A 23,833-nucleotide genomic window follows, 5' to 3' on the forward strand; every position below is an offset into this window, starting at 1 on the left:
CCCACCCCCCTTCAGCCTTGGGGCTCTGGCAGTGGGATCCATGATTCAGCCCCCACATCTTTGGTTGCAGGGCTCTGGGCTTCAGCCCCCCACCCCAAATCCAGCCATGGGGCTCTGGGCTTCAGCCCGGCCAGCCTTACTGGGCACCATGGTCAAGAGGCAAGGAGCGGGGTGAGCCTGAAGTGCAAGGCTGCAGAAGGGAGCTTGACAATGGAGGGGGGGAAGCAGTGGGGACCCAGGGGAGGATGAAGAGGCAGTGGGGCTGGGGGATCTGTAGGGGGAGGCTGTGGAGGCCTAAGGGGATGCATGAGGGGCAGGGAGAGGCATTGGGGGCCAGAGGTGATGGGTGGGGGTCAAGGGCACCAAAATAAATTTTGAGTCTGCAAAAAACCCCTACACACCTAAATTACAATGATTTGGATGTGCATATTTATTATTTTTTCCTAAAGTTGGGAAAATGTCAGAGCAGCCACCAGCAGCAGTTGGTGGCCACACTCTGAGGCCACCAACAAGTGTTGAGAACCCCTGTGCGGCTGCCTGCCTAGTGCTCATCAGACTGCGGCCATCCCCTTGATCCTGTCAGCTGCTGGATTGCTCTCCTGCAGCTGCTACTCACAGATCAATCCTTGTGTGTGGTTAATACAGCAAAATTGGTAGAGCCTTCCTGCACTGAATCAATCCTGCCCTCACTAGAATAATCTCAAGACCCTGTGTCTAGTAGGATGCTCTTTACCCTTAGTCTGCAAATAGTACAGAAAAGTGTGTCCTAGCCTGGCCCAGTGGGAATGCATCACACATCAGTTGTAGGAAGAGAGGCCCTGTGCCCGTTAGTCTGGGGGTAAAAGTGGCTGTAGGTGGGTGGTGTGTGGCTGTACCAAAGCTGAAGGTCCCCTGGCTCTAGCTAGAAATATGATCCATGCTGCTTGGAGGAGGCCAGGAAGAAAGGAACATAGCAATCGCCAGCTGCTCAGAGCTGAAGACCATCAAAGCCAGTGTCCTGTCTGCCAGCTGCCAGTACCAGACGCTTCACAGGAAGGTGCAAGAAATTGCCCCTTAAGTAAGAATCTGTTCTCCACAAGAGGTTTCCTCCTAAACCATCAGGCAGGTCTCTCTCAGTTAATGCATTAACTAGACTAAGAACTGTCTGACTTGGTCAGACCAATGGTCCATCTAGCCCAATATCCGGTCTTCTGACAGTGGCCAATGCCAGGTGCTGCAGAAGGAATGAACAGAACAGGTCACCATAAAGTGAACCCTCTGGTTACCCATTCCTGGCTTCTGGCAAACAGAGGCTAGGGACACCATCCTGGCTAATAGCTCTTGTTGGACCTATCCGCCATGAATTTATCTCCTTTTTTTTTAATCCTCTTATAGTTTTGGCCTTCACAACATCCTCTGGCAAAGAGTTCCACAGGTTGACACTGCGTTGTGTGAAGAAATACTTTTAAACCTAGTGCCTATTAATTTCATTTGGTGACCCTGAGTTCTTGTGTTATGAAAATGAGTAACACTTATTTACTTTCTCCACACCAGTTGTGATTTTATAGACCTCTATCATATCCCCCCCTTAGTCATCTCTTTTCCAAGCTGAAAAGTCCTAGTCTTATTAATCTCTCCTCATACAGAAGCTGTTCCAAACCCCTAATCATTTTTGTTCTTTTCTGAACCTTTTCCAATTCCAATATATCTTTTTTGAGATGGGACAACCACATTTGCACGCAGTATTCAAGATGTGGGAATACTGTGGATTTATATAGAGGCAATATGATATTTTCTGTCTTATCTATCCCTTTTTTAATGATTTCCAACATTGTTGGCTTTTTTGACAGCTGCTGCACATTGAGCAAATGTTTTCAGAGAACGATCCACACTGACTCCAAGATCTCTTTCTTGAGTGGTAACAGCTAATTTAGACCCCGTCATTGTATATGTAGAGTTGGGATGATGTTTTCCAATGTGCATTACTTTGAATTTCATCTGCCATTCTATTGCCCAGTCACCCAGTTTTGTGAGATCCCTTTGTAGCTCTTCGCAGTCTGCCTGGGACTTAACTATCTTGAGTAGTTTTGTATCATCTGCAAATTTTGCCACCTCACTGTTTACCCCTTTTTCCAGGTCATTGTTGAATAGGACTGGTCCCAGTACAGACCCCTGGGGGACACCACTATTTACCTCTCTCCATTCTGAAAACTGACCATTTATTCCTACCCTTTGTTTCCTATCTTTTAACCAGTTACTGATCCATGAGGGGACCTTCCCTCTTATCCCATGACAGTTTACTATGCTTAAGAGCCTTTGATGAGGGTCCTTGTCAAAGGCTTTCTGAAAATCTCTCAGTACACTTTATTCACTGGAGTCCCCCCTGTCCACATGCTTGTTAACCCCCTCAAAGAATTCTAGTAGGTCGGTGCGGCATGATTTCCCTTTACTAAAACCATTACTAAAAACATGCATCCGATGAAGTGAGCTATAGCTCACAAAAGCTTATGCTCTAATAAAGTCTCTAAGGTGCCATAAGTCCTCCTTTTCTTAAAACCATGTTGACTCTTCCCCAACAAATTACATTCATCTCTGAGTCTGACAATTCTGTTCTTTACTATAGTTTCAGCGAGTTTGCCTGGTACTGAAGTGAGGCTTACCAGCCTCTGGAGCCTTTTTTAAAAATTGGCATCACATTAGCTATCCTCCAGGCATTTGGTACAGAAACTGATTTAAATGACAGGTTACAAACCACAGTTAGTAGTTCTGCACTTTCACCTTTGAGTTCCTTCAGAAGTCTTGGCGGAATGCCATCTGGTCCTGGTGACTTATGATAAATTAAATAGTAAATTTGTTCCCAAACCTCCTCTAATGACACCTCAATCTGGGACAGTTCCTCAGCTTTGTCACCTAAAGAAAATGGCTCAGGTGTCAATCTACCTCACATCCTCAGCCGTGAAGAACGATGCAAAAAATTCATGTAGCTTCTCTGCTACGGCCGTATCAACCTCGAGTGCTCGTTAGCAGCTCAATCGTCCAATGGCCCCACTGGTTGTTTAGCAGGCTTCCTGCTTCTGGTGTACTTAAAAATCTTTTTGCTCTTACTTTTTGAGGCTTTGGGCTAGCTGTGCTTTAAATTCTTTTTTGGCCTTCCTAATTATAACTTTGGATAGTCTTGTTAAATGTCCCCTGCCTTTTAATTTTACTAAATTTGTGGCCACATTTCATCCCTTGGGACTGAGTTCACAGCTTAGGTACAAATTGTGAGGAAAGAAATCTTTTTGAATTGGTCATTTTTAATAGAATGGTCCCTTCAAATGGGAGACGGGAAGAAAAAGGAAGCCGGAAGCCAGAAGCGAAGGCTGGTGTTTTGAGCTGGGGCCTACCCTTAGATACCTGCTGGAGAACCAAGAGCATTTGTGTGAAGTACTGAACTCAGCCATCAATGGCAGTGCTGGCTTCGGTATCTCCACTTCAGTCACAGCAGCCCCTATGTGAGTCGTCATTTCAAGGATCATGTGAGCCATGTTGAAAATCAGGCCCCTCTAAGGTATCAAGCGAAACACCCAAGTACACTGGTCACTTGTGAAAACCAGGGCTTGACGTTTCAGCCTCTCTGCAGGGTGCCTTGGTTTCCAGAGTTCTGCAGTCCTTTTACTCAGCAGGCCCAACGGCTGCAGGTAGAAAGAATGCAAATTCCTCACTGAGCTTATTTCAGCCCCGTGAGCAAACTCATGGCCCATGGAACACGAGCACCGAAATAGCTGGCTGTGCTCCTCAGCGAGGGGGAGAGCCTAGAGCCCCCGGCACTGGAACAGTGGCAGTGCTTATAAGGGAGCAGATTTCATTGTCCAAGCTAAACACACCGCCTCAGGAGCTCCTGCCTGGATTTACTGGCCGCCTTGAACTCTCAGTGGGTTCTGGTGGGCTAGGGCTTAGCCAGTAACCCAGGATTCTTCCCCATTTCATCACTGTAACCTGTACTTCTCTCTCCAGGCGCTGCCCTGCTATACCCAAGGGAGGGCTGCGTTGTGCTCACATGCAGGGAGAGTGCAGGAGGGGTGAAGCTGTGGGTGGTGACAGGAGGTAGCCCAGTGCACAGCCCTGACAGAACTCGACACAGGCATAGGGCAGGGAAGAGCAAGCACTGAGGGTGGTCATTTGGCAGTTGAAATTCCTCCTCCCAAGGCTGTCCTGGGGCTGGCTGCTAACGACAGGCAGCAGCGCTCATGGCTCACAGAGAAAGGCTTATGAAAACAGCCACAGATCTGCCCCCTTGAGTTCAGCTGCTCTAGCCACAGCTGTTCTTCCTCACCCCAACCCACTGCAGTGCTGCTTCCCATGTGCAACCAGTGTCCCTTTTCTCCCCCTCCAAAGCTGCCAAGCTCTCACCTAAAGGCTTGGCTGGCCTCCAGCGACAGAAGAGACCAGCAAGAGTCAGACAAAGTTGATGCTCAACCCCTCCCAGGAGCAAAAGTCAGGGAGGCCAGAAAGCAGTTCTGGATTGAGAGACAGGAAGGACCATACAACAACATAACCTGGCCCACGCCTGTCTGCTGGCCAAGACACCTGCTTGCGAAGGGGAGCTGACGGATTGCATTGAGTGGAGTCATCGGCAAGCTCTTGGTTTGTATCTTACTCTCATAGAAGAGCCCATCAAGAGCGCAGGTTGGAGTCTGAGCCCATGCGCAGGTGGTGTCCCTGGGGCCCGCACTGCAGCAGCATTTCTACAGACTGGGGCTCAGAGAAACTTACTCAAGACAAAACCTGAAAGGGGTTGGAAAGCTTTACTCCCACCCTGACCCAGGCTGGGGCCACAGCACCCCCAGCGGCTGGACTGGCAGCGGCTTAGACAACCCCCTTCGACAGCAAAAACATCTGTTCGGACCAGCCCCATGGAGGGAAAGCTTGCCAGCAGCACAGGGCTGACGCAGCAAGGGGCTCCAGCCTCAGGGCTCCGAGTTCTGCCAGCAGGATAGGCAGGCGGCTGGCAGAAGCCTGGCTCTAAGGCTGCCACCTCAGGGCCACCGCTGCTCCTGTCAAGAGTCCTCATTTCACACACTGGCTCTTCTTCCGCCTCTTCTTGCGGGCGGCAAGAGGGCCCCTTCCCTCTCCATCCTGGGATCTCTCTGCTCCACCGTCCACCTCGGCAAGAAGGGAGCTGGAAGCAACAGCCGGAGGAGAGCCCAGAGCAGCAAGAGTTACTGGTGGGAAAAAGTCACCTTCCCAACAGAGCAGTGCCCCAACAGACTGGCCGTCCCACCACTAGACATTGTTCCCCAGCCTTGCTTCTATTGACACTGACAACTCCACAAATCTGCCATCCGACTCCTCCTGCCCGGCCCCTGGATTCAGCACAATCTCCCCCTTTCCCCACCCCCAGCTACTTTCTCTCCCAACCCCCAGCTCTGACCTCCATCACCTCCCTCAGCTGGCTCCCCTCCCCTCCAATCTACGCCCTTCCCTAAGGCCCTACAGCTCACTGCCTCCTGCTGTCCCTCCTCCCAGCTAGAGGGTAACCTCGCCTCAGGATCAATGAGCTCCTTCAAAGCCACTTTTTGCAGGAATCCTGCCCCCTATGGTTCCCCCCCCCAGCCCAGGTGCTGCAGGACAGCGGGCCTTGTCGGACAGCCTGCACAATGGAAATGCAACATAGTTCCTATTTTTAAGGAAGGGAAAGAGTGTGATCCGGGTAACTACAGGCCTGTTAGTTTGACATCTGTAGTATGCAAGGTCTTAGAAAAAATTCTGAAGGAGAAAGTAGTTAAGGACATTGAGGTCAATGGTAATTGGGACAAAATACAACATGGTTTTACAAAAGGTAAATCGTGTCAAACCAACTCAGCAAGATGCAGCATGCCCAGGGCATGGTGCTGCCAGCCTCTCTGCACCACATCCAACAGAGGATTTCTAACCAGAGCCTTTAAGGCAGTGCTAGGCCCTGCAAAAGAACAGAGGGCAAGCCCCAGCCCCTTGCCCCTATAAGGTGGATAGAAAGCTGGCTAGATTGTTGGGCTCAACGGGTAGTGATCAATGGCTCCATGTCTAGTTGGCAGACGGTATCAAGTGGAGTGCCTCAAGGGTTGGTCCTCGGGCCAGTTTTGTTCAATATCTTCATAAATGATCTGGCGGATGGTGTGGATTGCACCCTCAGCAAGTTTGCAGAGGACACTAAACTGGGAGGAGAAGTAGATATGCTGGAGGGTAGGGATAGGATACAGAGGGGCCTAGACAAATTGGGGGATTGGGCCAAAAGAAATCTGATGAGGTTCAACAAGGACAAGTGCAGAGTCCTGCACTTAGGACGGAAGAACCCCATGCACTGCTACAGACTAGGGACCGAATGGCTCGACAGCAGTTCTGCAGAAAAGGACGTAGGGGTTACAGTGGACAAGAAGCTGGATGAGAGTCAACAGTGTGCCCTTGTTGCCAAGAAGGCCAATGGCATTTTGGGATGTATAAGTAGGGGCATTGCCAGCAGATCGAGGGACGTGATCGTTCCCCTCTATTCAACATTGGTGAGGCCTCATCTGGAGTATTGTGTCCAGTTTTGGGCCCCACACTACAAGGATGTGGAAAAATTGGAAAGAGTCCAGCGGAGGGCAACACAAATGATTAGGGGACTGGAACACATGACTTATGAGGAAAGGCTGACAGAACTGGGGATGTTTAGTCTTCAGAAGAGAAGAATGAGGGGGGATTTGATAGCTGCTTTCAACTACCTGAAAGGGGGTTCCAAAGAGGATGGCTCTAGACTGTTCTCAGTGGTAGCAGATGACAGAACAAGGAGTAATGGTCTCAAGTTGCAGTGGGGGAGATTTAGGTTGGATATTAGGAAAAACTTTTTCACTAGGAGGGTGGTGGAACACTGGAATGTGTTACCTAGGGAGGTGGTGGAATCTCCTTCCTTAGAAGTTTTTAAGGCCCGACTTGACAAAGCCCTGGCTGGGATGATTTAGTTGGGATTGGTCCTGCTTTGGGCAGGGGGTTGGACGAGATGACCTCCTGAGGTCCCTGCCAACCCTGATATTCTATGATTCTAGCCGCAGAGCTCTCACCTGGAGGAGACCTGGCTGTTGCATTCCTGCTGCCTCTCCAGCACGGCAACAAAGAAGCCGTTTGTCAGCGTCGCTGTGGGGCAGGCTCGGAGGCAGCACTCCGCACCTGGGAAGGTGGCGAGGCCTCGATGGGGCCAGGAAGGCAGCACGTTTACCAACCTGTGAGCGGGGTCAAGATCACGACAAAGCTCAGTGACCCAGCTAGCCACTGCCCGCTCCGCTGCAGGGCACCAACCCAGAGGCCTAAGTGCCCAGCTGGCCAGCTGCCTGTGACAGTGAGGCGGGGAAACCTGCCTCTTTGGAACCACTGGCTAGAGCCCCCGGGCCTCAGAGCTGCCTCAAACGATGCCCTCAGTCCCCTCCCCCCCCCCCCCCCAACAGGAAACACAGGGAGCAGATACTAACAATGCTGCCTGGCTTGTCCCCCGCCCAGTGGGCAATTCCACTTCCATCTAGCCACGGGCACCCACACACACTGTTTATTGCAGACCCAGCTACAGCCCAAGTGTCGGTACCTGAATGCTGTGCCATGTTCCTGGAGCACATCCCACACCACATCCTCGTTCTCCTCCTGCTGCACCGAGCAGGTGGAGTAAGCCAGGCGCTGGAGGGCAGGGAAGCGCAGGGCATGGCTCAGGGCTTTGCGCTGGAACCCAGCCAGCGCCTGCAGCCGCTCCGAGCTGGGGGCACTCTCCTCAGCTGGCAGCCGGTTCACCATTCCTGGGGGGAGAGACAGTCAGAGAGGCATGGACAAGCTGGGCTCCAATTCAGGCACCCGTATCACCCAGCTGCTGGGCTCCCCTCTGTTCCAGGCTTTGCATCCAAAGGTCTATTCTCCACCAACCCCACTGACTTCAGTGTATCCTGTGGGGAGAATCAGGGCCCCAGGATCCTTCCCATAGGCTGGAATGGGCAGCCCTAGATGGAGAGATACTCAGGTACACCAGATGAGTATAACCACCACCCTGTTTGTACTGCATAGGCCTGGCCTACCCCCACCCCTTACCTGAGCCGCTGCATGAGGGGTCCAGGAGAATGTAGGTCACATTGTTGTACTTGGGGTCACTGGGGTCAATTGTCAGGAAGTCCTGATTGGCCAGTTCACAACAGCTAACCCCAGCCTGCACCAGCATGGTGCTCATGGTGGCCAAGCGGTTGGGGTCCAGGTCAAAGGCGAAGATCTGCCTGAATGTAATGCCCCAAAGAGGAATACAGGAATCATTACCTGGCAGACAGGGCCCTACCTTCATTGCCAGACCCACAACCCCAGGCACGCAGAAATTCTCCGACAACCAAAGCAGTTTTGGCCAAGTACATCCTTAAGTCGATTAACCCACTTCCCCCAGGGGTATAGCACCTCCTTCCCACCACTGCAAGAGGAGCCGGAGCACAGCTGGCAGCATGCTGGGGGAGGAGGGGGTTCACCTTGCTCTGCAGTGGGTGGGTACAGGTCACTTGCCAGGAACATCTAGGTATATCTTAATAGTTTCCCTGCCATTGCAGGGGTCTCGGGCACTGCTGCACCTTGGTCCCTCCTATCCTCTCCCCGTGGCACACAACAGTCTAGTCTCTGGTGGGCTGTGATGCTTCGGTCTCATTCTGGCTGTTGGGTTAGTGTGCAGGTGCTGGTGGTCTGAAACGTACAGCAAGCCAGAGTAGATGATCTGATGGTCCCTTCTGGCCTATGACTCTACATTAACGGCTGCCAATCGGAGTCTTTGGTTGCTTTTAAGTCCCTCCCCAAGCCTCACTCTCCAGCTGGTGCTCTGCCAGCAGTCCCCACAGACGCTGCCCTGTGCTGGACTGATTTCAGACAAGGACAGAGCTAACAAGACAAGCTGACAACAATTCCCAGTTCCCACATGTGAGAGCCAACATGCCCGCTCCCCCAGTGCTTGCCCCTTTCCCTTGTGTAGTCCTGCTTTCCTAGGCTCCTGTAGGACCCAGAGGGCTCTGAGCAGAACTGAGGCCAAAGACAGCGTGCATCCCTCCCTCCCAGGGAATCACAGAATCATAGACTTTAAGGTCAGAAGGGACCATTATGATGGTCTAGTCTGACCTCCTGCACGACGCAGGCCACAGAATCTCATCCACCCACTCCTGTAACAAACTTTTAACCTATGTCTGAGCTACTGAAGTCCTCAAATTGTGGTTTAAAGACTTTGAGGTGTAGAGAATCCTCCAGCAAGTGACCCGTGCCCCATGCTGCAGAGGAAGGCAAAAAAAACCCCGGGCCTCTGCCAATCTGCCCTGGATGAAAATTCCTTCCCGACCCCAAATATGGCTATCAGCTAAACCCTGAGCAAGTGGGCAAGCCTCACCAGCCAGACACCCAGGAAAGAATTCTCTCAGATCCCACCCCATCTAACATCCCATCATGGGCCATTCGGCATATTTACCGCTAATAGTCAAAGATCAATTCATTGCCAAAATTAGGCTATCCCATATCATCCCTTCCATAAATTTATCAAGCTTAGTCTTGAAGCCAGATATGTCTTTTGCCCCCACTGCTTCCCTTGGAAGGCTGTTCCAGAACTTCACTCCTCTGATGGTTAGAAACCTTCGTCTAATTGCAAGTCTAAACTTCCTGATGGCCAGTTTATATCCATTTCTTCTTGTGTCCACATTGGTACAGAGCTTAAATAATTCTTCTCCCTTCGTGGTATTTATCCCTCTGATATATTTAAAGAGAGCAACCATATCTCCCCTCAACCTTCTTTTGGTTAGGCTACACAAGCCAAGCTCTTTGAGTCTTCTTTCATAAGACAGGTTTTCCATTCCTCAGATCATCCTAGTAGTCCTTCTCTGTACCTGTTCCACTCCGAATTCATCTTTCTTAAACATGGGTGACCAGAACGGCACACAGTATTCCAGATGAGGTCTCACCAGTGCCTTGTATAATGGTACCAACACCTCCTTATCTCTACTGGAAATACCTCGCCTGATGCATCCCAAGACCGCATTTGCTTTTTTCACGGCAATATCACACTGGCGGCTCATAGTCATCCTGCGATCAACCAATACTCAGAGGTCCTTCTCCTACTCTGTTACTTCCAAGTGATGTGTCCCCCGTTTATAACAAAAATTCTTGTTATTAATTCCTAAATGCATGACCTTGCACTTTTCACTATTAAATTTCATCCTATTACTATTATTCCAGTTTACAAAGTCATCCAGATCCTCCTGTAGGATATCCTGGTCCTTCTCTAAATTGGCAATACCTCCCAGCTGTGTCTCATCTGCAAACTTCATTAGCACATTCCCGCTTTTTGTGCCAAGGTCAGTAATAAAAAGATTAAATAAGATTGGTCCCTGAGGAACTCCACTAGTAACTTCCTTCCAGCCCGACAGTTCATTTTTCAGTGTGACCTGTTATAGTCTCGTCTTTAACCAGTTCCTTATCCACCTTTCATTTTCATATTGATCCCCATCTTTTCCAATTTAACTAATAATTCCCCATGTGGCATGGTCTCAAATGCCTTACTGAAACCTAGGTAAATTAGATCCACTGCGTTTCCTTTGTCTAAAAAAATCTGTTACCTTCTCAAAGAAAGAGATCAGGTTGGTTTGGCACGATCTACCTTTTGTAAAACCATGTTGTACTTTGTCCCAATTACCATTGACCTCAATGTCCTTAACTACTTTCTCCTTCAAAATTTTTTCCAAGACCTTGCATACTACAGATGTCAAACTAACAGGCCTGTAGTTACCCGGATCACATTTTTTCCCTTTCTTAAAAATAAGAACTATGTTAGCAATTCTCCAGTCATACGGTACAACCCCTGAGTTTACAGATTCATTAAATTTTTTTGCTAATGGGCTTGCAATTATATGTGCCAGTTCCTTTAATATTCTTGGATGAAGATTATCTGGGCCCCCCAATTTAGTCCCATTAAGCTGTTCAAGTTTGGCTTTTATCTCAGATGTGGTAATATCTGCCTCCATATCCTCCTTCCCATTTGTTGTACTACCATTATCCCTAAACTCCTCATTAAAGACTGAGGCAAAGTATTTGTTTAGATATTGGGCCATGCCTAGATTATCCTTAACCTCCACTCCATCCTCAGTCTTCAGCGGTCCCACTTCTTCTTTCTTTGTTTTCTTATTTATATGGCTATAGAACCTTTTACTATTGCTTTTAATTCCCTTTGCAAGGTCCAACTCTGCATGGCTTTTGGCCTTTCTCACTTTATCCCTATATGTTCTGACCTCAGTAAGGTAGCTTTACTTGCTGATCCCTCCCTTCTGCTTTTTCTTGATCACCTCTCTAGGATGCTTAGAATCACAGAATATTAGGGTTGGAAGGGACCTCAGGAGGTCATCTAGTCCAACCTCCTGCTCAAAGCAGGACCAATCTCCAACTAAATCATTCCAGCCAGGGCTTTATCAAGCCTGACCTTAAAAACCTTTAAGGAAGGAGATTCCACCACCTCCCTAGGAACCCATTCCAGTGCTTCACCACCCTCCTAGTGAAAAAGTTTTTCCTGATATCCAACCTAAACCTCCCCCACTGCAACTCGAGACCATTACTCCTTGTTCTGTCATCTGCTACCACTGAGAACAGTCTAGATCCATCCTCTTTGGAACCCCCTTTCAGGTAGTTGAAAGCAGCTATCAAATCCCCCCTCGTTCTTCTGTTCCACGGACTAAACAATCCTAGTTCCCTCAGCCTCTCCTCATAAGACATGTGTTGCAGTCCCCTAATCATTTTTTTTGCCCTCCACTGGACTTGTTCCAATTTTTCCACATCCTTCTTGTAGCGTGGGGCCCAAAACTAGACACAGTACTCCAGATGAGGCCTCACCAATGTCGAATATAGGGGAACAAACACATCCCTCGATCTGCGGGCAATGCCCCTACTTATACAGCCCAAAACGCCAAAATCCTTGCTCATCCAGCTTGGTCTACAACTCCTGCCTATGAATTTTTCCCCTTTCTTGGGATGCAGGCTTCTGATAGTTTCTGCAGCTTTTACTTTGAAGTAATTCCAGGCCTCCTCCGCCTTTAGATCCACAAGTTCTTCAGTCCAATCCACTTCCCTAACTAATTTCCTTAAATTTTTTTAAGTTAGCTCTTTTGAAATCAAAAACCCTTGTCACAGATCTATTTTTGTTTATCCTTCCATTTAGTTTGAACTGAATTAGCTCATGATAGCTTGAACTAAGGTTGTCCCCTACAACCATTTCTTCTATGAGGTCCTCACTATTCACCAAAACCAAATCTAAAATGGCATCCCCTCTTGTTGGTTCAGCGACTACTTGATGAAGGAATCCATCAGCTACCGCATCCAGGAAAATCTGAGCCCTATTATTATTACTAGCACTTGTCCTCCAGTCTATATCTGGGAAATTAAAGTCTCCCATGATCACACAATTCCCATTAGTATTTACTTCATTAAAAACATTAAAGAGATTCTCTATCCATATCCAGATCGGATCCCAGTGGTCTATAGCACATCCCAAGCACTATCCCAGGGCAGGCTCTAGTAGCTTTCTTCCCCAATGTGATTTTTGCCCAGAAAGACTGTCTTATCCATTCCATCACTTCTTATTTATTTACAGTCTACCTCCTCATTGATAGACAATGCTACTCCACCACCTTTGCCTTTATTTCTGTCTTTCCTAAACATCACATTCCTTTCAATACCGGTACTCCAGTCATGACTACTACTCCACCATGTTTCTGTTATCCCTAGAATATCTGGTTTCACTTCCTGCACCAGTAGCTCTAGTTCCTCCATTTTGTTACCTAGGCTCCTTGCACTGGTGTACAAACATCTTAATTTTTGCTGTTTGGCCTCGTTCACATTCTTTACCCGCGTAGGCACAGACATTCTACAGCCAATATTACCTATTAGACTGCTATGTACACTGCCCTTCCTCCTTATGTCCATTCTCCTACCCACGGCTGTATGCTTTCTTACTTCGTTTTCTTCCCTCTCAACGTTAAAATCTGGCATGGAGATTACCTGGACATCTCCCAACCATTTCCCCCAGATTCCTAGTTTAAAGCTCTCTTGATCAGTTGTACCATCCTCCATCCTAGAAGTCTATTTCCCTCCTTACTCGGGTGAAGTCCATCCCGAAAGAACAGTCTTCTGTCCATGAATGCTTTCCAGTGGCCATACATCCCAAAGCCCTCCTTACAGCACCACTGCCTGAGCCATCTGTTGATCATCATAATCTTATCACACCTTTGTTGCCCTTCTCTAGGAACAAGCAGAATCCTACTGAAGATCACCTGAGCCTCGATTTCCTTAAGCATCTTCCCCAGCCTGGCAGTCTCCCTTGATACATTCCAGCGAGAATCTAGCCATATCATTTGTTCCCACATGAAGGACCATCAGTGGATTCTTTCCTGCTCCCATTAGGATCCTCTTCAGCCTCAGGTCCACATCCCGTATCTTAGCACCCGGCAGACAGCACACCCTTCTGTTCTCTGGATCAGCTCTTGTTACAGGCTTGTCTATTCTTCTCAGTAAGGAGTCCCCAATCACGTAGACCTGCCTTTTCCTGGTGATGGTGCGATTCTCCAGTCTACCCCCTGTTCCCTCTGGCTACAAGTCCTCTTGATTCCTATTGTCCCTTGCAATCCTCTGCAACCCATCCCATATCCTCCCGGGGCTCATCTTTGGTGTTATCTCCATTGACTCTTGCCCTCTTCCAATAGAACTAGCTGGTCTTCTCTTTTTCCTTGCTCTCTCACCTTCAGTGACCACCTGCAGTGCCCCTTCTTCATTTTCCAACTCCGCAAACCTGTTCCTGAGCTCTGTTTCTCCTTCACTGGCCCATCTTTTCCTCTGCCTGGTTCTTAGTCACATGCTTCTAATTGTTCACTTTCCTCACCCAGCAGTCTCCCCTCAGAGTTCTTTGGTCCTGCTTCCATCTGCAGGTCTGAGCTTTTCCCTTCAGCCTCCTCATGTCTTTGCTCCATCATCCCTGGAACCCCCTTCTAAACTCGACCACAGTTTCCACCTGCATCTCCAATCCTCAGATCTTCTCTTCCATCAGCTCTATCAGGTGGCACTTCATGCAGACAAAACTCTTTTCAGGTACCCCCTCCAGGATCATGTACATGCCACAGCTTCTACATCCAGTCCTCTTCATTGTGTCTTCCACTGCCTGGGTGACTACCACTGCTGCCTCTGTGTCTGTCATAGCCTTCTCACTTAAGTCCTGTTAGTCTGGGAAACAAACACCACCACCCACAGCATAAACAACCCCCATCAAGCACCACAACACTGCCAGAACACCACACACTCCCTTCACTAGCCTGTCTGTTCCTCTGCCTGGCTCTTAGTCTTCCCCACAAACTCCCCCAACAGAATTCCCACTCAAACTCCCCTGTTTACAGCTCCGTTTGCTGGCTCCTGTACCGCTGCAGCTGTCTGTTCCTCATCAGAACGGCTGCTAGGCCAGGGCTTCAGTGCCCAGCACTGGGAAAACTGCTTATCACAACAGCAGGCAGCCCTCACCCACACAGCTCTGTCCCGCAGCTCACACTCACCCCTTGTTCTTCAGGATGGCGGCCATGTGGCTGGTCTTGTTCCCGGGGGCAGCACAGGCATCGATTACATGGGCCTCTGAGGGGGGACTCAGAAGGAAGGCAGGAAGGCAGCTGGCCTGGAAGAGAGACCACCAGTCACAGCTCTGCACCTGCAGTACCTACCTCCCCAATATACACATTTACCCAATCTCTTCAGAAAACTCCCCTAAGTCATTCCACAGCCATAGAATCCACCCCCGCCTGGGGAATCAAAACTTCCATAAAAATACAACCGTCACCCTTCTAGTTATGGAGATAGCTTTCCAACACAGAGTAACCAATGCAGTGACAGCTGCCTCAGTCTGCAGCAAGCCGGAGACTGACACAAATTGCTCTCATTTGTCTTGATGGGGTATTGACATTTAACTAGCATCATGAGGTTTCAGAGTTGATAGGCTAACTATGTCATTGCTCTTTAGCAGAAACACCCAGCTTGAGTCCTTACCCCGCAACCCCAAACTGCCTCCTGCATCTCTCAGTTTGCCCCAGGCAATTTCTACAGTGCAGTTAGGAGCTGTCAGTACAAAAATCTCCAGCATATTGAGAACTATGGGAACTGCATGATCCTTCAGGGTCGTATCTGGGCCATTCTGCCCCATTAAAGGTCACCAATTCTTAGACCTATCTTAAGTTGCTGCACCAGAAAGCCACAGAATTTAGCTTTAGTTTGCTACAAAGTACGTGCGGGTTGTGGCCTAAAAACAACACCCATCCTTCCTGTATAGCCTTGTGACACCCATCACCATACCTCACTCCATTCCACAGCAGAACCACCCCTTGGCACTTCTCCCCTTAGCCTGAGTTTTCCATCCTCACCACAGTGTCACCCGAGCCCCACACCTTGTCCTGCAGTATGATGTGCCCTGCGACGTACAGCCGGTTCTCATGGAAGTCTGTCTGTGGCGGGAAGACAAGCAGCTCCGGCAGGTGGGGATCCAGGAGGAATTGCTTCCCTGAGAGGGAGCTCAGCTCCTCCATTCTACCCAGAGAGACAGCAAGGAGCGGGGATGGAGAAGACTGATTTAGTGAAGCACACATCCTGATTCCCCCAAGCTCAAAAGTCCTTCAGAGGCCAGCTACAGATTTCCCGCTTTCTCATTAGCCCACTAAAGCCCATACCCCAACCCCATCTCAAGGCCAGCCAAGTAGCTGACCAAAATCCAGGGCAGCGCATCACTCTAGAAGCTCCAACCCATCCATTGCCAATATTGAAGATAGTGTCCCTACCCCTCTCATTCTCTTCCACACACAAGGCTCTACTACTCCCCTTCACAAAGAGGATGGCTTATGGCTTCCTGCAGTGCCAACCCTTGATTGTCTGGAAGGTCACTACAGTAGGTGCAAGGCCTCCCCCATCTCGGGCTATCAGCTTGGCAGGTCAGTGAAGACCAGAGCGCACAGGGTCATGGGACAGGCTAGGATGGCTTTACCTGGCTGCCCTGCCCAAGTAGGAGTAGCCCTGGCGTTTGAAGTAGTCAACCACATCATCCTTGCAAGTTTTCAGGGTGTTCACTCGGACATACCGTGGCACTTGAGGGGCTGGGGAACCAAAACAAACAGGTTACACACAGACACAGACACACACAATCCCCTTTCCCAAATCACCTGAGATACAAGAATACTCCAGCTTGTTCCGAGTATCAGACAGAGATGGAAGGGACAGATCAGGTCATGTCTAGCCCAGTCTGAAGGTCCATTTACTAAGTTACAGGTTAACCAGGAGCCCAACTCAAACAGACCCAATGCCCAGAAGAATGAACCTGGAAACCACTGCCCCATACATGACCCTTATCTCTAGTGAAATGATGGCACAAATACAGAGAATAGCCTTGAAGAAACCAGGAACTACAGTACACCCTCCCACTGGAGAAACAGTCACAAACTACCATCCGGGCAGAGGTGGGCATAGGAATCCTGCTGAGTCTCCCGCTACAATGGGATTCCCAGTCTAGAAGCCCACCTGCTGGGGAAAGCCCCCACACTCACCTTGGATCATCCCATCTGTGGGCGCCAGCAGATCCTCGTTGCAGCTCACCTTCCTGCGCACCTTGAGACGGGCCAGTTCTGCCTGCAGCCGGGCCCTGTGCTTCAGCACCAGCACCTTCCAGCGGCCCCCGCACTTCAGACCCTTGCCAAAGAGCAGGTCATACACCAGCACCTGCGGCAAGACAGAGTGGGTCAGGCCCAGCCCAGTGCCACCAGCCTAGGGCATCCCCCTGAGATAGCCTGGGCAGGGCCAGGTCTTACCTTGGCCAAGTGGGGAGGCAGCTTCTTCTCAGCCTTCAGCAGGGCAGCCCCGGCCATGATGGAGTCCAGCACCAGCGAGTAGCGCAGGGTCTCGGACACCAGGGCATAGAGCTGCTTCACGTTCTGTGGGGAACAGACCCGGTGAGCCTAGGGGCCCAGTCCCCCTGCCTGGCTCTACCCCCCAATAACCCCAACTCCTGCCCCTGGCATGGTCAGTCTGGGAGCCCAGCCCCCCATCCCAGCTCTGCCCCCCAATAACCCCAACTCCTGCCCCCCACCCTGTGAGCCCAGCCCCCCTATAACCCCAACTCCTGCCCCCCATCCCAGCTCTGCCCCCAATAACCCCAACTCCTGCCCCCCACCCTATGAGCCTGGGGGCCCAGCCCCCCTATAACCCCAACTCCTGCCCCTGGCATGGTCAGTCTGGGAGCCCAGCCCCCCATCCCAGCTCTGCCCCCCAATAACCCCAACTCCTGCCCCCCACCCTGTGAGCCCAGCCCCCCTATAACCCCAACTCCTGCCCCCCACCCTGTGAGCCCAGCCCCCCTATAACCCCAACTCCTGCCCCCCACCCTGTGAGCCCAGCCCCCTATAACCCCAACTCCTGCCCCCCATCCCAGCTATGCCCCCCAATAACCCCAACTCCTGCCCCCCACCCTGTGAGCCCAGCCCCCCTATAACCCCAGCTCCTGCCCCCTTCCCGGCTCCGCTGACACCCCACGCCCCAGGCCGGAGCGGGGCGGCGCGGGGGGCTGGGCCCGGCCCCGGTACCTGGAAGCGGCTCTTGTACACCAGAGTCTTGAGGGCGCCCTCCCGGCGCTGCAGCCCCGCCAGGACAGAGGCGGCCGCGCTGTAGAGCGCCATGGCCCGGCCCGGCCCCCGTACTCAGCTGCGCGACCCGAGCCGCCTCAGCCACGCGCCACAGCCGGCGGGCCCCACTTCCGGCAGCGCCGCTCCACGAGGCCCCGCCCCCTCCTGTGGCCCCACCCCGAGAACCCGCGCGACAGGAGCGCGAGCAGCGAGGAGGTGCGCTCGAGCCCCGGGCATTGTGGGTAACAGCCGGCGTCCCGCGCTGGGCGGGTCTGGCTGAGGCCGGGCTGGGACCTGGCGCCGGGCCCGTGATTCCATCTTAGGGTGGCCAACATTCTAATTGCCCCGCCCCTTCCCTAGGCCCCGCCCACACTCACTCCAGTCCCCCCCGCCCCCGTTGCTCGCTCTCCCACCCTCACTCGCTTCCGGTGGGGAGGGGCTGGGGGAAGAGGGGGTTGGAGTGCGGGAGGGGCCGCGGGCGGGAGTTTGGGTGTGGGAGGGGGCTCAGGGCTGGGGTGCGGGGTCTGGGATGGAGTTTGGGTGGGGGCTCTGGGGTGGGGCTGGGGATGAGGGGGTTGGAGTGTGGGAGGGGGCTCAGGGCTGGGGTGCGGGGTCTGGGATGGAGTTTGGGTGGGGGCTCTGGGGTGGGGCTGGGGATGAGGGGGTTGGAGTGCGGGAGGGGCCGCGGGCGGGAGTTTGGGTGTGGGAGGGGGCTCAGGGCTGGGGTGCGGGTTCTGGGATGGAGTTTGGGTGGGGGCTCTGGGGTGGGGCTGGGGATGAGGGGGTTGGAGTGCGGGAGGGGCCGCGGGCGGGAGTTTGGGTGTGGGAGGGGGCTCAGGGCTGGGGTGCGGGTTCTGGGATGGAGTTTGGGTGGGGGCTCTGGGGTGGGGCTGGGGATGAGGGGGTTGGAGTGCGGGAGGGGCCGCGGGCAGGAGTTTGGGTGTGGGAGGGGGCTCAGGGCTGGGGTGCGGGGTCTGGGATGGAGTTTGGGTGGGGGCTCTGGGGTGGGGCTGGGGATGAGGGGGTTGGAGTGCGGGAGGGGCCGCGGGCGGGAGTTTGGGTGTGGGAGGGGGCTCAGGGCTGGGGTGCGGGGTCTGGGATGGAGTTTGGGTGGGGGCTCTGGGGTGGGGCTGGGGATGAGGGGGTTGGAGTGTGGGAGGGGGCTCAGGGCTGGGGTGCGGGGTCTGGGATGGAGTTTGGGTGGGGGCTCTGGGGTGGGGCTGGGGATGAGGGGGTTGGAGTGCGGGAGGGGCCGCGGGCGGGAGTTTGGGTGTGGGAGGGGGCTCAGGGCTGGGGTGCGGGTTCTGGGATGGAGTTTGGGTGGGGGCTCTGGGATGGGGCTGGGGATAAGGGGGTTGGAGTGTGGGGGGGGGTCTCAGGGCTAGGGCAGGGGGTTGGAGTGCAGGAGCGGGTGCGGGCTCCAGGAGGGAGTTTGGGTGTGGGAAGGGGATCAGGTCTGGGGTAGGGGGTTGGCGTACAGGCTCCAGGAGAGGGCAGGGGTGGGGAGTTGGGGTGCAGGAAGGGTACGGGGTGCAGGCTCTGGGAGGGAGTTTGAGTGTGGGAGGGTGTTCTGACCTGTGGCGAGGGATTCGGGGTGCAGGCTCCAGCCAGGCAGCACTTGCCTCAGGCAGCTCCCCGTTGGCATTGCAGCAGCATGAAGGCAGGTGCCCTGCTCTGGCTCTTCACAGCTCCCCGGAAGCGGCTGGCACAATTCACCTTCTTCCCAAGGCCAACACACACAGCGAGACCTGCCAGGGACGCAGGGTCACCCCTCTGTACCAACAAGCCATGGCGGGGGAGGAAGTAGGTATGAAGGTTCCTTTTTTATATAAAAATCAAGGTTCATACCTGCCCTTAGAGCTTCCAAAGAATTTCGACTCCAGTGCTGCACGTGAGAATCTTAGCCCTAGACCAGCAGCAATCATGCCTCACCCTGTCTTCCAGCCCCAGATATCGCTCCATCCTTGCTCTCTCTCCTCCAGCAGCATCCAGAACTCTTTCAGCCAGCAATCTTCACTGCTCTGTAAATCTGGTCAGCCACAATGGGGCAGAGGATTCTTGTGGGTAACAATGGACACTCTGCACGGGGACCTGGCCCAGTGCATTGTGTGTAACAGCAGAGTGCCTCTGCAAATGCTCATGGCGTCAACTATGCCACAAATAGCGGAGTCATAGTCATAGGGGGAGGGATAGCTCAGTGGTTTGAGCATTGGCCTGCTAACCCCAGGGTTGTGAGTTCAATCCTTGAGGAGGCTATTTAGGGATCTGGGGCAAAAATTGGGGATTGATCATGCTTTGAGCAGGGGGTTGGACTAGATGATCTCCTGAAGTCCCTTCCAACCCTGATATTCTATGATAATGAAGCAGGCTGTGCCCTGTGTCACTCACCAGTACTGCACCACTAGCCCCTCTTTAGGAAACAGGCCAGAGTCCACCTGCTAGGTGAGCTGGTTAGATAAGTCTGGCAGCTACTTGATTATTGAAGAGACAAACTATTAATATTGTTCCGTACTCTCCTCCAGCCCCTCCCCCTTCATGGTCTTTGTTGATTCTTTGTCCATGTGGATCCCACTTGTCATGCACATGAGATTGAAACCCTTGTACCACCAGGGTCTGGTGGGGCCATACTGAAAAGAGCCAAATCAACACCACGGTGTGTAGCAGAGGCCTTACTGTGGGGTCTGTTCCCTGGAGAGACCCCTTTACCCAATGGCCATTATCTCATGAAATTTGCAGCATGTATGAAGCCAGTAGCTCATGTTTCAATTAGTTCATTCCCATCGCTACCCCTCACAAGTTAGACTAATGCACAAGTGAGAAATAACCTCCAGGGATGGGGGAATCTCCAGATCTCACTGAGTGATGAGAAGGGGGATCATTCTGTGGAGAGGACCCCAGGGCAGAAGAAGAACAGAACTTCAGTCAAGGAGAGGAGAGGAACATGGCCTTGGGGAGCTGGAAAAACCTCGGTCTCATGACCTGCTCCTATCTCAGCCCATCCAAATCTAGCAAGCTTACAGCAAGGAGCATATTCACGCTCAGCCTTGTGCTCTCAGCTATTCCCCACAGTAGTCCCTACGCAGAGAGGAGCTGGCCACAAAACTGCTGAGATCCAAATGATGTGCCCCATCCCCTCTGGCCTAGGCTGGGCCTGAGCTTTTCCAGAACCCAGCTTCTGTCTATCAACTAGTGAGTCTCACCTGAACGAAGAGTCATTACAATGATTCTCTCCTGTCCACCCTCCCCTTCCTCATCCTGAGGATCTGGCTGTCTCCCAGAAGATCCCAGGAAGTGGAGGTGTCATAAATATAAAGGAAGGGAAACCACCTTTCTGTATACAGTGCTGTAAAATCCCTCCTGGCCAGAGGCAAAACCCTTTCATCTGTAAAGGGTTAAGAAGCTACGGTAACCTCGCTGGCACCTGATCCAAAATGACCAATGAGGAGACAAGATACTTTCAAATCTGGAGGGGGGGGAACAAAGGGTTGTCTGTTTGTGTGATGCTTTTGCCGGGAACAGATCAGGAAGTAAGCCTTACAACTCCTGTAAAGTTAGTAAGTAATCTTGCTAGAAAATGCGTTAGATTTTCTTTTGTTTAATGGCTCGTAAAATAAGCTGTGCTGGAGGGAATGTATATTCCTGTTTTTGTCTCTTTTTGTAACTTAAGGTTTTGCCTAGAGGGATTCTCTATGTTTTGAATCTGATTACCCTGTAAAGTATTTACCATCCTGATTTTACGGAGGTGATTCTTTTACCTTTTCTTTAAATAAAATTTTTCTTTTAAGAACCTGATTGATTTTTCATTGTTCTTAAGATCCAAGGGTTTGGGTCTGTGCTCACCTGTACCAACTGAGAATATTATTCTCAAGCCTTCCCTAGGAGAGGGGGTGTAAGGCTTGGGGGAACACGTCTCCAAGTGGGCTCTTTCCCTGTTCTTTGTTTAAAACACTTGGTGGTGGCAGCATACTGTTCAAGGACAAGGCAAAGTTTGTACCTTGGGGAAGTTTTTAACCTAAGCTGATAAGAATAAGCTTAGGGGGTCTTTCATGCAGGTCCCCACATCTGTACCCTAGAGTTCAGAGTGGGGAAGGAACCTTGACAGGAGGTCAATCAAAATCATGTCTCTGGAACATGAAACAGAAGTTTCCTCTTGATTATCAAGAGGCAGAGTAAGATCTGCTCCAGTTGCTGGGGCCAAGATGGCAACCTGGAATGGAGGAATATTTCACACTGAAATTCCACTACCAAGAGTGGCATCGTGAAGGGAAATCTTTAGGCTCCTACTTTACAATCAGGCAAACCCTTGTATGTAATAATGTGGGGCAGATAACATGGCCTATCCTTGCTGGAACTGGATACAGGCAAACTCTTCCCAATAGCCAAGCACAGAAAAAAGGCTCTGCACTTTTGCTAAAGATAAAAAAATGCCAGCGTCCTAGAATGCGATCAGCCCCAAGTACAGCAACTCGGTGGGAATCTGCATGAGCCCTACGCCACATGGCATGCTCTGCAATAGAAGATGCAATATCAGCTCCCCGCAGTGCGTACTTCCAGGGAATTTAATGGGAAGCCCCCTCCCTATGGGCCTTGTCCACACTACAGCTTCTAACTGAGTTTGTAAGCAATTAGTGATATAGTAGATTCTAAAGCTGGACCAGGTGCATACACAATGTGGTGAAATGCTCCATTTTTGTGGCCGATAGAACACCCTCACAGGCATGTGGGGCCCAATCCTTAAATGCTGTGCATCTGTACTGACACCCTAAGGGACATTGTACTCACTGCTGTGTGCCAGAGAAAGGTCTTTCTGATTTGCAAAAGAACACAGAGGTTCTCCCCTTTCTGTGCCATAGTCTCATCAAAGCCACAAGCAGCAGGTGTCATGATGTTGGGGACACTGGGCATGGCCACTCGGTAACTCGAGGGGATGGAAGACCATGAGTGTCGATGAAGCCTCCTCGCACTAGGCCCAAGTGTCCTTGGCCCCCCCCCCCCCGGCCTGGAAAAACTCACAGCAGTTATGCTGAGGATCTGCAACAAAATGTTGCAAAGTCAGACTGCCTGAAACTAAACAAGGCCAAACAGGGCAGATATGAATCATAGAATCATAGAATATCAGGGTTGGAAGGGACCCCAGAAGGTCATCTAGTCCAACCCCCTGCTCGAAGCAGGACCAATTCCCAGTTAAATCATCCCAGCCAGGGCTTTGTCAAGCCTGACCTTAAAAACCTCTAAGGAAGGAGATTCTACCACCTCCCTAGGTAACGCATTCCAGTGTTTCACCACCCTCTTAGTGAAAAAGTTTTTCCTAATATCCAATCTAAACCTCCCCCACTGCAGCTTGAGACCATTACTCCTCGTTCTGTCATCTGCTACCATTGAGAACAGTCTAGAGCCATCCTCTTTGGAACCCCCTTTCAGGTAGTTGAAAGCAGCTATCAAATCCCCCCTCATTCTTCTCTTCTGCAGGCTAAACAATCCCAGCTCCCTCAGCCTCTCCTCATAACTCATGTGTTCCAGACCCCTAATCATTTTTGTTGCCCTTCGCTGGACTCTCTCCAATTTATCCACATCCTTCTTGAAGTGTGGGGCCCAAAACTGGACACAGTACTCCAGATGAGGCCTCACCAATGTCGAATAGAGGGGAACGATCACGTCCCTCGATCTGCTCGCTATGCTCCTACTTATACATCCCAAAATGCCATTGGCCTTCTTGGCAACAAGGGCACACTGCTGACTCATATCCAGCTTCTCGTCCACTGTAACCCCTAGGTCCTTTTCCGCAGAACTGCTGCCTAGCCATTCGGTCCCTAGTCTGTAGCTGCGCATTGGGTTCTTCCGTCCTAAGTGCAGGACCCTGCACTTATCCTTATTGAACCTCATCAGATTTCTTTTGGCCCAATCCTCCAATTTGTCTAGGTCCTTCTGTATCCTATCCCTCCCCTCCAGCGTATCTACCACTACTCCCAGTTTAGTATCATCCGCAAATTTGCTGAGAGTGCAATCCACACCATCCTCCAGATCATTTATGAAGATATTGAACAAAACCGGCCCCAGGACCGACCCTTGGGGCACTCCACTTGATACCGGCTGCCAACTAGACATGGAGCCATTGATAACTACCCGTTGAGCCCGACAATCTAGCCAGCTTTCTACCCACCTTATAGTGCATTCTTCCAGCCCATACTTCCTTA

General features: G+C 51.5%; 1 protein-coding gene across 2 annotated transcripts; it reads right to left on the minus strand.

The window, feature by feature from the left end:
* Nucleotides 1-406: 406 nt before the first annotated feature.
* NSUN5 (NOP2/Sun RNA methyltransferase 5) lies at nucleotides 407-17,789 on the minus strand. Of its 2 annotated transcripts, none has more exons than XM_075120730.1 (10): nucleotides 17,601-17,789; nucleotides 16,830-16,952; nucleotides 16,569-16,740; nucleotides 16,013-16,121; nucleotides 15,423-15,561; nucleotides 14,544-14,659; nucleotides 8,044-8,222; nucleotides 7,553-7,757; nucleotides 7,038-7,196; nucleotides 407-3,653 (listed from the first exon to the last, which is right to left on the minus strand). In XM_075120730.1, the coding sequence occupies exons 1-10, from the start codon at nucleotides 17,691-17,693 to the stop codon at nucleotides 3,638-3,640; spliced, it is 1,311 nt and encodes a 436-aa protein (XP_074976831.1). In that variant the 5' UTR covers nucleotides 17,694-17,789; the 3' UTR covers nucleotides 407-3,637. The 2 variants fall into 2 exon arrangements, with proteins under 2 accessions (XP_074976831.1, XP_048679626.2); XM_048823669.2 differs by lacking the exon at nucleotides 407-3,653 and adding an exon at nucleotides 4,748-5,140 and having other exon boundaries at nucleotides 17,601-17,788.
* Nucleotides 17,790-23,833: the final 6,044 nt, after the last annotated feature.

The sequence above is a fragment of the Caretta caretta genome, chromosome 17 (genome assembly GCF_965140235.1).
Source record: "Caretta caretta isolate rCarCar2 chromosome 17, rCarCar1.hap1, whole genome shotgun sequence".
Taxonomy (NCBI): domain Eukaryota; kingdom Metazoa; phylum Chordata; order Testudines; family Cheloniidae; genus Caretta; species Caretta caretta.